A 12,183-nucleotide genomic window follows, 5' to 3' on the forward strand; every position below is an offset into this window, starting at 1 on the left:
CAAACTTCCAGTTTTAAGGTGAATGAGTTCTGGGGACCCCATGTACAGTATGGTGACTTTAGTTAACAATACTGTATTACATACCTGAATGTTGTTAAGAGAGTAGACCTTAAATGTTCTCATCACACATACACCCAAAAAAAAAAGGTAATTATGTGAGGTAATGGAGGTGTTAATTAATGCTATTTTGTTCATCATTTTGCAATATATAATGTATCAAATCATTACATTGTACGCTTTACAATTACATAATGTTATATGTCAATTAAATCTCAATAAAGCTGGAAAAATATTAAGGGAAGTAAGAGAGAAGTGTAGGAGTAGGAGGGTGTGAGTCTTTTTTTAAAAAAATATTTATTTATTTATGTATTTTGAGAGAGAGAACATGAACAGGGGAGGGGCAGAGAATGGAGGAGACAGAATCCAAAGCAGGCTCCGTGCTACCGGCCTGAAGCCCAATGTGGGGGTCAATTTTACAAAACATGAGACCATAACCTGGGACGAAATCAAGAGTCAGATGCTCAACCACCTGAACCATCCAGGTACCCCTAGGATGTGAATCTTTTTTTTTTTTTTTTAACATTTTATTTTTATTTTCTGAGAGACAGAGAGAGACAGAGCACAAGCAGGGGAGGGACAGGGAGACAGAGAGGGAGAGACAGAATCTGAAGCAGGCTCCAGGCTCTGAGCTGTCAGCACAGAGCCAACCTACAGATGTGAGATCATGACCTGAGCCAAAGTCGGTGTTCAACTGACTGATCCACCCAGGCGCCCCTAGGTACAGTATGAATCTTCTTAAAGAGCACAGAAACTTTCTCTTTCCCTTGCCCGCATCTTTTCTGTACGTTTCAAATTGCATCAAAATTAAAAGTTAGAAATGCCAATCCATGCAAATGGTCTTTTCAGCAAGAAAGAGAAGTAGCACACATAAGTTCGATAGAGGTTTAAATATAATTAAACATATCTGACCTCACCATAAAGAAAATAGCTGGAGGAGCACCTGGGTGGCTACACTAATGCAAGGGAAAACACTGCACTGAAAGATTTAAAAGGAAGAATCAAACCTGCCCCCTTACCTCTTTAAAATATTTTCTTCCCTCAGAGTCTTACTATGAATATCCTACTTAATGTCGCCACCCTTCCTTGACCACTGAACTTTTCATCACCCATGCTCTGCTCTTTTCCATTTTCCATAGAACACAATGACCTATAATAAATTAAAGAATTTAGGGGCGCCTGGATAGCTCAGTCAGTTAAGCATCTGATTTTGGCTCAGGTCATGATCTCACGGTTCGCAGGTTCAAGCCCTGCGTGGGGCTCTGTGCTGATGGCTCACAGCCTGAAGCCTGCTTCGGATTCTATGTCTCCCGCTCACTCTCACTGCCCCTCTCCCAGTTGTACGCTGTCTCTCTCTCAAAAATAAATAAACATTAAAAAAAAGAATTTAAAAGCTTGGTTTATTTAATGTTGTTTCTCTAAAAGAAATTAGTTTCTGGGGTGCCTGCGTGGCTCAGTCGGTTAAGCATCCGACTCTTGGTTTTGGCTCAGGTCATAATCTCATGGTCCGTGAGTTCAAGTCACATGTGGGGTTCCATTCTGTGCTGACAGTGCGAAGCCTGCTTGAGATTCTCTCTCTCCCTCTCTGCCCCTCCCCCACTCGTTCTGTCTCTCTAAAAATAAATTAATTAAAAACACTTTTTAAAGAAGTTAGTTTCTGTGTTTTGTACAGTGATGGTCCAGTGTAGCCACCAAAGTGCCCAACCAACATAAGAACTCTGATAAATATCTTGGAAAACACTTAATGAATGTAACATCACAGATTTCTGTTTATTTGAACCACCCAGCTATTTTTTTTTTTTTTAAAATCTCTACTCATTTCAGTCAGTACCCACAGTGAGCTCAGGAATGGAAAGGAATCATATTTTCAGACAAACTTCCAAAATGATTAATAATCCTGCATAATGAAGTGTTTGGTTTCATTCTCCAACTTAAGAGATCCCAATGGTGTCTGGCCTCCTTAGTGTTCCTTGAGATTTATTTTTTAAATGTTTCACAATTAAGTTGTTCCTTAGTTATCCCTGAAACTTTTGATAGAAAACTTTGTAATTCAACATTAATTGCTTTCAGTAATTTGTACAACCTGCAAATGTTTTTCATTGAAAATCTCAACTCCCTGTGCAGGTATTGTCACCAAAATTACTGGTGACACGATAATTACTTTACACCATGGAGATGAGATCATGGAGTCCCAAACCTTTATGCTGGGTTCGGATGCTCCTTTCCACCTCTGCACAGATGCTTCCCGAACACCTGCCGTCCTGATTCCAAATGTTATTTGGGGTAAGTGTCTAGTTTTTGTTTTTGTTTTTTTTAGATAAGTGTGAGATTCATAGGAGAGTTATATCACAAAAATCCAGTAAAAAACACAGATATAAAGTGCACACATGCTCTCTCTTGCTCTATGTTTTATGGGTTGAAACACAAACATATTTCTGTGTCTAGTGAAAAATGACATTTCCTGAGAACATCTGACACCTACCACCCTCTTGCCCACATTCTTTTTTGTTTCAATGTTTATTTATTTTCAGAGAGGGAGAGAGGAAGGGGGGGAGAGAGAGAGGAGGCAGGGAAGGGAAGGGGCAGAGAAAGAGGGAGAGAGAGAGAATCCCAAACAGGCTCTGCAATGTGAGCACACAGTCCCACTAGGGGCTCAAACCCATGAACCATGAGATCATGACCTGAACCAAAATCAAGAGTCAGATGCTTAACTGACTGAGCCACCCAGGCATCCTGCCTTTACCCGCCTTCTTTACGGCTACCTGGCATTTCTCCTCTCTCCTCAGAGTTACAGCTTCTATGAAATCTTTCATTTCTCTCTGAAGATGCTGAACATCATAGGACACGCTCTAAAGACTTTACACAGTACATATGTGCCCAACAGTTAGATAATGACAATGAACTCCAGCCTCTAAAGACTTCACACAGTAGATATGTGCCCAACAGATAATGACAACGAACTCCAGCCTCTGAGTAGTTGCCTGGGGTCTGCGTGACAGGTGCTAGAACACGAATTTACTTGTTAGATTTTCTGGTGAGCCTGTTGTACTAACTGAAGCTGTGATGACAAAGGTTGAAACTTTGTCATCAGAAGAATGTTAATATTTATCTTCTGTTTACAGAATTAAAAGACCAATCTCATCTCCCAGTTAAGAGAGATTATTATTTGAAGAACACTGTGCCTAATGGTTGTAGGATTTGGGGCTGGAGCAGGGAGGGAGGAATAATCAGAGACTTCAGTAGTCTTCTGATAGTAGTATTACCCTGCTGTGTAATCCAGCGGATGGTAAAAGTGCCTTGCTAGTTAACCTATTGCTATTTGCTGTTAACCCATCCTTCTGCTGTTAACCTATTGCTCTCTCTACCCCCCAAGATGTGTGTTTATCAAACTAAAAAGATAAGAATAAAACAATAAAATAAAATTCTGACTGGAGAACTTGTTTGACGGGGAAGTTCACACCCCCTCGCTAAGAGCAGGAGTCACTTAATTTGGATCCTCCCTTTGTTGCCCAACACCCTATGATGATGGGAATGTCAAGATCGTTTATTGCCTTTGTACTTCTGAAGTCTTTAAGGGCTGGAATGATCAGTAACCACGGCAATTTCAGATTTATAGGACTCTCATGTAGGGTTTTAAAAAATGTTTATTTGAGACACAGAGAGAGAGAGGGAACATCAAGAGTCGGATGCTTAACAGACTGAGCCGCCCAGGCATCCCCCCCTCCCCCGCCCCCAAGTCTTGATTTGGGCTCAGGTCATGAGCTCACGGTTCATGAGATCGAGCCCCATGTCAGGCTCTGCACTAACAGCACCAAGCCTGCTTGGAATTCTCTCTCTCCCTTGCCTTGTTCTCTCTCTCTCTCTCTCTCTCTCTCTCTCTCTCTCTTAAAATAAACAAACTTTTTTTAATTATAAAATTTTAAATTTAAAAACTACGAATTTCACCATGAAATTTTTAGGAAATCAATTCATGCATAAATTTCAGGTGGATTTCCACTCTGACACCCCCTCCCCTGCCCCTTTCTTCCTTCCCAGCCCAGACAGTTAACCCTGCTTCACTTGTTGAGGATCCTTCTAGACCAATTTATATTCAGTCACGAAGATCTCTCTTAAGTCACATCTGCTGATTTACGGCTGAGTGAATTCACCTTCTGCATTCCTTTATGAAACATATTAATCAATGTCCAAGGAATATGATGGATACTTACTAGTGAGGTGTTTTCCTCCTATTCACCCCAGGGACTCTCTTATCACTAGTCCATTAGGTTGTTTACCAAGCCTGAGGTGTCTCCCCCACACTTAAATACAACTGCTCTATTTCAGTTACTAAAATAGAATTGAAATGTATTTTACACAGCATTTACTTTAATCTCAAACTGCACAATCATTCCAGAAAACAAGAGAAAAAAATATATCAGGTAAAATTTTATGTATTCAGTATTCTAAATGATTTTCAAAACATTTTAAATTTGCAGCTGTTTTGTATCTGTCATGACATGGTGTGTCAGGTTCAGCCAGACACAAGAGAGGGCCAGAAAAACAGTTTATTATAGTCACGGGTCCTACAGAGACAGAGTCCGGGCACACCACCAGGGGGTCATTGGTGGAAGAGCCAAGGGGGTTGACTCAACCAAGCAGGTGGAGAAGGTGGGGGATGGAAGAGGAAATGGAGGAGGACCTCTAGGCAAGCGCCTTTATTGACGGTCAGGGTGGAGTACACAGGAGACAGTGAAAGGGGATTCCACTGGCGCATCTGAATATCCCGAGGTCACAGTCAGTTACACATTTTAAAATGTGTAACACAGCAGGCCAATAAGAAAACTCCAAATTGTGTACCTTTTCTGATATGCAATAAAAATGATGCAATTTTTCTAGAGGAAACCGACCCTAATGAAATTTCAGCAAGAGTATGTGTGCATTTAAAAAGCACAATGTCATTTTTAGTGTAATCTGTTTTTTTCTGATGTTTATGAGAAAAACACATTTTATAATGTATGCTTTCTTTTCTAAGAGTTGCCTGTTCATTTACATTGCCAAAGAAACACCGAGATTATTATAATTGCTTCTTCTACATATTCAAATGCTTTCTTTGAGTTTCATTTTTCTATTTGTTTGAGGGGTCTTTCAGTAAAAAAACAGTATAAGCATGAAAACACTTTTAATTATTATCTTTTTTTATTTTAGAGACAGCATGCAGGGGAGAGGCACAGAGGGAGAGAGAGAAAGAATCTTAAGCAAGCTCCACACTCAGCAAGGAGCCCGATGCAGGGCTCAATCCCACGACCCTGGGATCATGACCTGAGCTGAAATTGAGAGTTGGACGTTCAACCAACTGAGCCACCCAGGAGCCCCTTAACTATACATAAATACAAATGTGCTACAAATGTTTTAAATCCTCAGTTTTGGTGCACGCTTAGTAATACTTGGCTCAGCCAAAATTTTGAAAATATACTACTACCAGGGCATCTGGGTGGCTCAGTCGGCTGAGTGCCCAACTCTTGATATCGGCTCAGGTAATGATCCCAGGGTCGTGGGATTGAGCCCTGTGCCAGACTCTGCTCTGATCATGGAGCCTGCTTAAGATTCTCTCTCTCTCTCTCTCTCTCTCTCTCTCTCCCCCCCGCCTGTCTCCCCCACTCACACACTCCCTCTCTTTAAAAAATATTTTAAAAAATAAATAAATAAATTCAAAAAGAGAACATATTTTTAGCTAAGAGATTAGACATTTCTTAGGTTTAGATCCAGTATTTATTTATTTTCTTAAGATTAAAGCTCAAAAAACATACCTGTGATGTCTTAACTAAGTCTCCAAATATTTTACTACCATATATTAAAAAACTCATTTGTCCAAAATAATTCAGCATTAACTTTTATCATATATAAACTTCTATAAATTTATCTCATAAATACCTGCAAACATAGATAATTTGTAATCTCCTTATTCTATTCCATATTTGGTTTTTGCCAGTAGTAACCCATAGTTATTATTTACTTTATATATAGTAAGGAAAGTTCTTTTCATTAAACATTTAAAATTTTGCATACGTTTGATGTTAATAGAGAAAATTTTGACATGTTAACATTTTGGGGTCACCTGGGAGGCTCAGTCAGTTAAACATTCAGCTTCAGCTCAGGTCATGATCTCATGGTTCATGGGTTCAAGTTCCGTATTGGGCTCTGTGCTGACAGCTAAGAGCCTGGAGCCTAGTTTGGATTCTGTGTCTCCCTCTCTCTCTCTCTCTGCCCCTCCCGTCTCTCTCTCTCTCTCAAAAATAAATAAATATTAAAAAAAGAGAAATGTTAACATTTTCATTGGAATTTTATTCAGTAACATACTTCTTAGTGTGAATTTTATTGTTAACATTCCAAAAATTTCCATCTAGGATGATGGTTTTCTTTGTTGTTATTCAAAATGAATCGTATGCCTTAAGTACAATTTCTGGTTTTCAATCAATGTTCCCCTCATATTAGTTTATTTTAATGTTGTTTTCCAAAATTCCACTAGTCTTTCACTATCCACTGACACCTTGGAAAAGGCTATTGCCTAAAAAGGAAAATTTAAACTGTCTTGATTTGGGACTATTCTAAATTATGTGATTTATCCTAATAACAATTCCGATGTTTCTCAAGTGTATAACCATCTCAGTTTTCAATCATGGAACTTGAAACCTATCTTACAGCTATCGCTCCTTAATCCATGCCAGGAAGACAGTGACTCCGTAAATTGCTGCCCAGCATGCTGGCTTTGTGTCTTCGCAATCTGAAGAAGTCTTCATACTTCATCAACCAAGACTGAAACGTCAGTGACTCTGGAAGAAGGGATTGTCCTTATGAGGAAGTCTCTCCTCAAATGTTGTTGAATTGATTTTTTACTATTTAATTTCGTATCTCTGAATCTTTTCCCATGATGAAATATTTTTATCTGACATCCTCAAGTCTTATCCAAACAGGCCATTTTTTTGTGTGCCTCCACAGACATTTCTTAATGAAAAACGCAGGCTGTTCAGCTAATGCAGGGGTAATGGTTGATAGTCACCCTTTACCAGTTTTCAGAATAATTAGTTGTTTCCCTAACATCTTCCGGCATTAACCTTTGCATTACTTGTCTATATATGCCTTTGGTTTATCTATGTCTAATCCTTTCAAGTTACCGTTGCACCAAAGTGGGGCAGTGACAGCTTCTTCAGGACAGACTTTGCCACCTCCCAAAGTAACCCTCAGCACTGATGGTTTCCTCTATTCCCTTGCCAAGCAAGAAGTTTGGGGATGATCTTTGGAGGTTCCTGCCCTAGATCTGGAATATGTCAGTTTTTTCTTTTTTCCTAAACCACACTGCTTCTTATACGGAAAAACTGTATTAGGTGTCCATAAACTGGGCGCTAGAATTAGGCACTGTCGTGAAGTTGTCTATAATTTCTAGATTTTTTTCAATGAAAAGAAAAATGAAATACATGCAAGTTAAAACCAATACTATAGGAGTTGGTATTATTTCTGTCAAATGTAGGCTTTGGACTTTTACTCAGAGTCTTTGGTTTCATATGTGCATTTGTTTTGTCTTACAGGGAAAGATTTATTTCCCATTTATATGAATATGTTTGTTCCCAAAATACCATACAAATACATTATAGTAAAATATGTAGACAAAAGTTAAGATTTGGACAGATAGTTTTGCCTCCATTTATCCCCGTTCAGGATATACACTCAAAATTCTAATTTTCAATTCACTTGAAATGTATTTCCCTATTCATATTTCCTTTACATACAGGGACAGCCACGTGGATAGCCAATCAAATTTTGTAACATTTGAATTTAGTGCTTTTAAAACAATTAATTTAACATTATTTAATAATTATGTGAAATATGTACATTTGTACATATAAGGCACTATGACAACATTTCTTCCTTACAAGTCTAGCTTTAAAATTAGCCCCATCCTATATATGTTCTGTGTCCATATTGTCACTCCTCCACACACTTGGGGAAACCTTAGCACGTTACACACAGTTTTGTACCTTGCTTCTCACTTCAGAATACACACAGTTCATAACTGCAGATCACAGACTAGAGATCCTCCTCACTCAGTTCACAGGTGTGGAAAACTCTGTTGTGCAGATGGGCCATAAATCACTCACCACGTTCCGGTGAACAGACATTTGTTTCCAAGTGGAACCTTCAGGAATAGACTCTGTACCCATAAGCATACATATATAATGTTTATTTTTTTTCTTTAAAAAAAATTGTTAATGTTTGTTTATTTTTGAGAGAGAAAGAGAGGCAAAGCGCAAGCAGGAGAGGGCCAGAGAGGGAGACACAGAATCTGAAGCAGGCCCCCGGTTCCGAGCTGTCATCACAGAGCCAGACGCTGGGCTCGAACTCATGAACCGTGAGATCATGACCTGAGCTGAAGTTGGATGCTTCACCGACTGAGACACCCAGGCACCCCTATAGTGTTTATTTAAATTTAGAAAGAATGTGCTAAGCTTAGCGCTGGAGGCTACTGGGTTTGGTGGTAAATATTTCTTTTTGTCAAACTGCATTCCTCTGGCTGCAACTAAAACCAATGTTCCATAGAGGACGTGATGGCTTCTGTCAAGTGGCAAATCGGGATTACCTTAGTCACTCAGCTGGGAGTGGGAATCCTTGGAAACTCCTCCCTTCTTTGTCTTTATAACTTCACTCTGCTCACTGGACACAAGGTGAGACCCACAGACGTGATTCTCAATCAACTGGTCTTAGCCAACTCCTTGGTGCTTTTCTCCAGAGGGATCCCTCATATAATGGCAGCTTTCGGAGCAACATATTTCCTGAATGAGGCCGGATGTAAGTTTTTCTTCTACTTCCACAGAGTAGCCAGGGGGGTCTGCCTCAGTACCACCTCCCTCCTCAGTGGCTTCCAAGCCGTTGGGCTTCGCCTCAATGTCTTTAGTTCGATGGAGCTCAGAAGGAGATCCTCGAAGTGCGTTTACTTGTGCTGTTGCCTTTGCTGGATCCTGCATCTCTTGGTAAGCATCTTTGTTCCTATTAAAATGGCTGGTCCAACGCACAGTAAAAACCTTAGTGTGAAGATAAATTATGAATACTGCTCCTCATTAAATCCAGACAGATTTTTAAAGTTTATGGTGACAGCCCTATTTTCTACAATTGACCTTGCATGTTTGGCCTTCATGGTCTGGGCCAGTGGCTCCATGGTCATTTTCCTACACAGGCACAGGCAACAGGTCCAATATATTCGCAGCAACAGCCATTCTCCTAGACCTTCTCCCGAGGCCAGAGCCACACACACCATTTTGATCCTTGTGAGCTGCTTTCTCTCTTTTTACTCACTGTCTTCTCTTTTGTCTGTTTGGATGATTCTATTTGCTATTTCAGGCCAGTGGCTGGTGGATGCCTCTATATTTTTGTCTTTATGTTTCTCAACATTCAGTCCCTTTGTGCTCATTTTCAGTGATACTCGTGTCACTGGTAAACTGCAAAACTGGTTCTGTTTTATTGGCTAGGCGAGGTAAACAGCTTTTGCTAATTTGGCTGAGACCATAAGACTGTTCTCTACGGGAAATTCAGTCATTCTTTCCATCATCTGCTAATATTTAGGGATCAATAATTTTCAGATTTTTGATAAGAAAGTATTATGCTGTGTAGACTGAAACAATTAGGTCCTAGAACTCATGAACCCTATAATAGGAGCACGTGAATATTATGTAAGTTGTTTACACAAACATTACTCAAATTGTTTTAGCTTCATCCATAGAAAAATCCATGAAATTTTGAAATAGTGGAACAGAGGAAAAATTGTGAGTTTGGGGATTTAGACAAAATCTCTCACTTTGCAGGTGTTTTGGTGTATATATAGCAGTAAATTATATGTAATATAAAGTTTTCCGTTTTAATTATTTTCAAGTATACGATTCAGTGGCATTAAGTAAATCTGCAGTGTTCTGTGTCTACTACCATTAACACTATCTGTTTCTAGTTCACATATATGTGTGAAAATACAATTTATATATGAAAATAATGCAACAGATAAAGTTGTGTTAATTTCAAGTATACAACATAGTGATTTGACAACTCTATACGTTACACAACGCTCACCGTAAGTGCAGCCACCATCTATCACCATGCAGGGTTATTACAATATTATCGACTCTGTTCCCTATGCTGTATCTTTGTCCCTGTGGCTTATTTATTTTATAGCTGGACACGTGAAACTTAAAAAAAAATCAAACCAAACAGAAAATATGTACCCACTGACCAATAATTTCCCATTCCCCTCTCTACCTAGGCCCTGCTAACCTCTAACCTATGTTCAGTCTCTATGAGCTTGACTATTCTGGGTATTTCCTATGAATGGAATCATAATATCTATCTTTTTGGGTCTGGCTTTAATCACTTAGCATAATGTTTTCAAGTTTCACCCATCTTGTTGTATGTATCAGAACTTCATTCCTTTTTGTGGCTGAGTAATATTCCATTGTATAAAATACCACATTTTTAAAATCCTTTCCTGTGTTAACAGATACTTGGATTGTTTCCACCTTTTGGATATCGTGAAGAGTGCTGCTATGACCATTGGTGTACAAGTGTTTGTTTGAGTCCTGCTTTCCATTCTTTGGGTTGGATACCAGGAGTGTTAAATGCTAGGCCCAATGGTATTTCCACATTCAAGTTTTTGAGGAGCAGCTAAACTGGTTTTCACATTGTTCAATCTCACACTGCACTATTTTACATTCCCATCAGCAACAGATGAGGGCTCCAATTTCTCCAATTTTTCTAAGGCTTTGTCAATACCATTTCTGCCCCACGGCCATCCTGGTAGATGTGGAGTGATACCTCATCATGGTTCTGGATAAAATTTCCCTAATGAACCATTCTGTTAACATTTTAAGTAATTCACACCTGCTGTTTTCCATGATCCCTTTCCTCACCTATTTTCCCCTATCTACTGACCTTCCATCAGTATATAAATAGGGACTAACACCTAGAAGGAAAACTTTCTTGCTTCTATCACCTCCTTAATGCTCTATTCCATTTCCTGATGCTCCAGAATCATCTTCCCCACTGCCCATCCCAATCAACCTTGCAGCCCACACATTAAATTCCCTCCTCCACTCTCTTTTCCATTCCCCAAATGAAGTCAAGGAAACCCATCTTTCTTCCAGTGTGAGTAAACTACACATAGCAAAATATATACCCGACAGGAAACAGACACATCCTGTTAGAAATAAAGGTAATATATGGCTTGAGCCCGTTACTTTGGGATTTTCTTCCTCCTTTATTCAACTCAAAAGATAACCTTCCTAACTCAAGTAAGACTTCTAGAAGCGGCTCCTACTTCAAGTAAGATTTCTTCCAGCCCTTAAATAGGTTAGAAGTTTCATGCTGTACTCTGTGGATTTCCATGTACTCAGAGCTCAGGGTGAGGAGGAGTCTGGAATCCCTACGTAAGCCCAACAGAGAACGGGGTATGGGCACTGAAGAAACCTCAGTAATCTGCGTGGGGTCGCCAAGGTGTCTGGAAAAAAAAACAAAACAAAAAACTAACCTGAGCAGGTGCTGGATGAGACTTCACAAGGCTGGGCAAAGAACTACTACTGCTGGGGCTGAGAACCGCTGCAGATGGCACAGGCCACACAGTGAGGGTGCTATTAGAACCCTGCAGGGAACAAAGGCAACAATGACCTCCCTGCTGTTTACACTCAGGTTGCCACCCCATTCTACTACCCCACAAGCGGTTCTCACCCTTTGACTTATCAAGTATTTTTCAAGTTTCTGTTTTAAAAGCATTCACCATTGCTTTGGGTTGCTTTCCAGACACCCCTGCGGGAAGCCGCACGGGGGGCGGGGACTTGTCCCGGGTGGGGCCTTGCTTGCATGGACTTAGGCTCAGGCGCAGGTGGGTCTTGGATGCAGCAGGAGCCCACGCTGAGGGTAGGTTCCGCTTGGGGCTCTCAGTGCACCTGTTTCCCTGAGGGAACCTGGTTAATTCTTTCCCTCCGCAGACAGACATGCTCATCAGGTCAGCGGGCCAGGTGTGATCTGAGGTCGCATCTGACCGGGGACAGCGTGGGCTGGGCACAGCGGAGATGGAACTTCACACCCCAAGGTGCCGGTGGGCCCCATGGAAGCTCG

The 12,183-nt window shown here is 40.3% G+C and overlaps 1 protein-coding gene across 1 annotated transcript; it reads left to right on the forward strand.

Annotated features, from left to right (window-relative positions):
• Positions 1-8,636: 8,636 nt before the first annotated feature.
• On the forward strand, positions 8,637-9,554 carry LOC132691187 (vomeronasal type-1 receptor 1). Its single transcript, XM_060652627.1, has one exon. The coding sequence runs from the start codon at positions 8,637-8,639 to the stop codon at positions 9,552-9,554; it is 918 nt and encodes a 305-aa protein (XP_060508610.1).
• The last annotated feature ends 2,629 nt before the right edge of the window (positions 9,555-12,183 follow it).

The sequence above is a fragment of the Panthera onca genome, chromosome E2, assembly GCF_046562875.1.
Source record: "Panthera onca isolate mPanOnc1 chromosome E2, mPanOnc1 haplotype 2, whole genome shotgun sequence".
Taxonomy (NCBI): Eukaryota; Metazoa; Chordata; class Mammalia; order Carnivora; family Felidae; genus Panthera; species Panthera onca.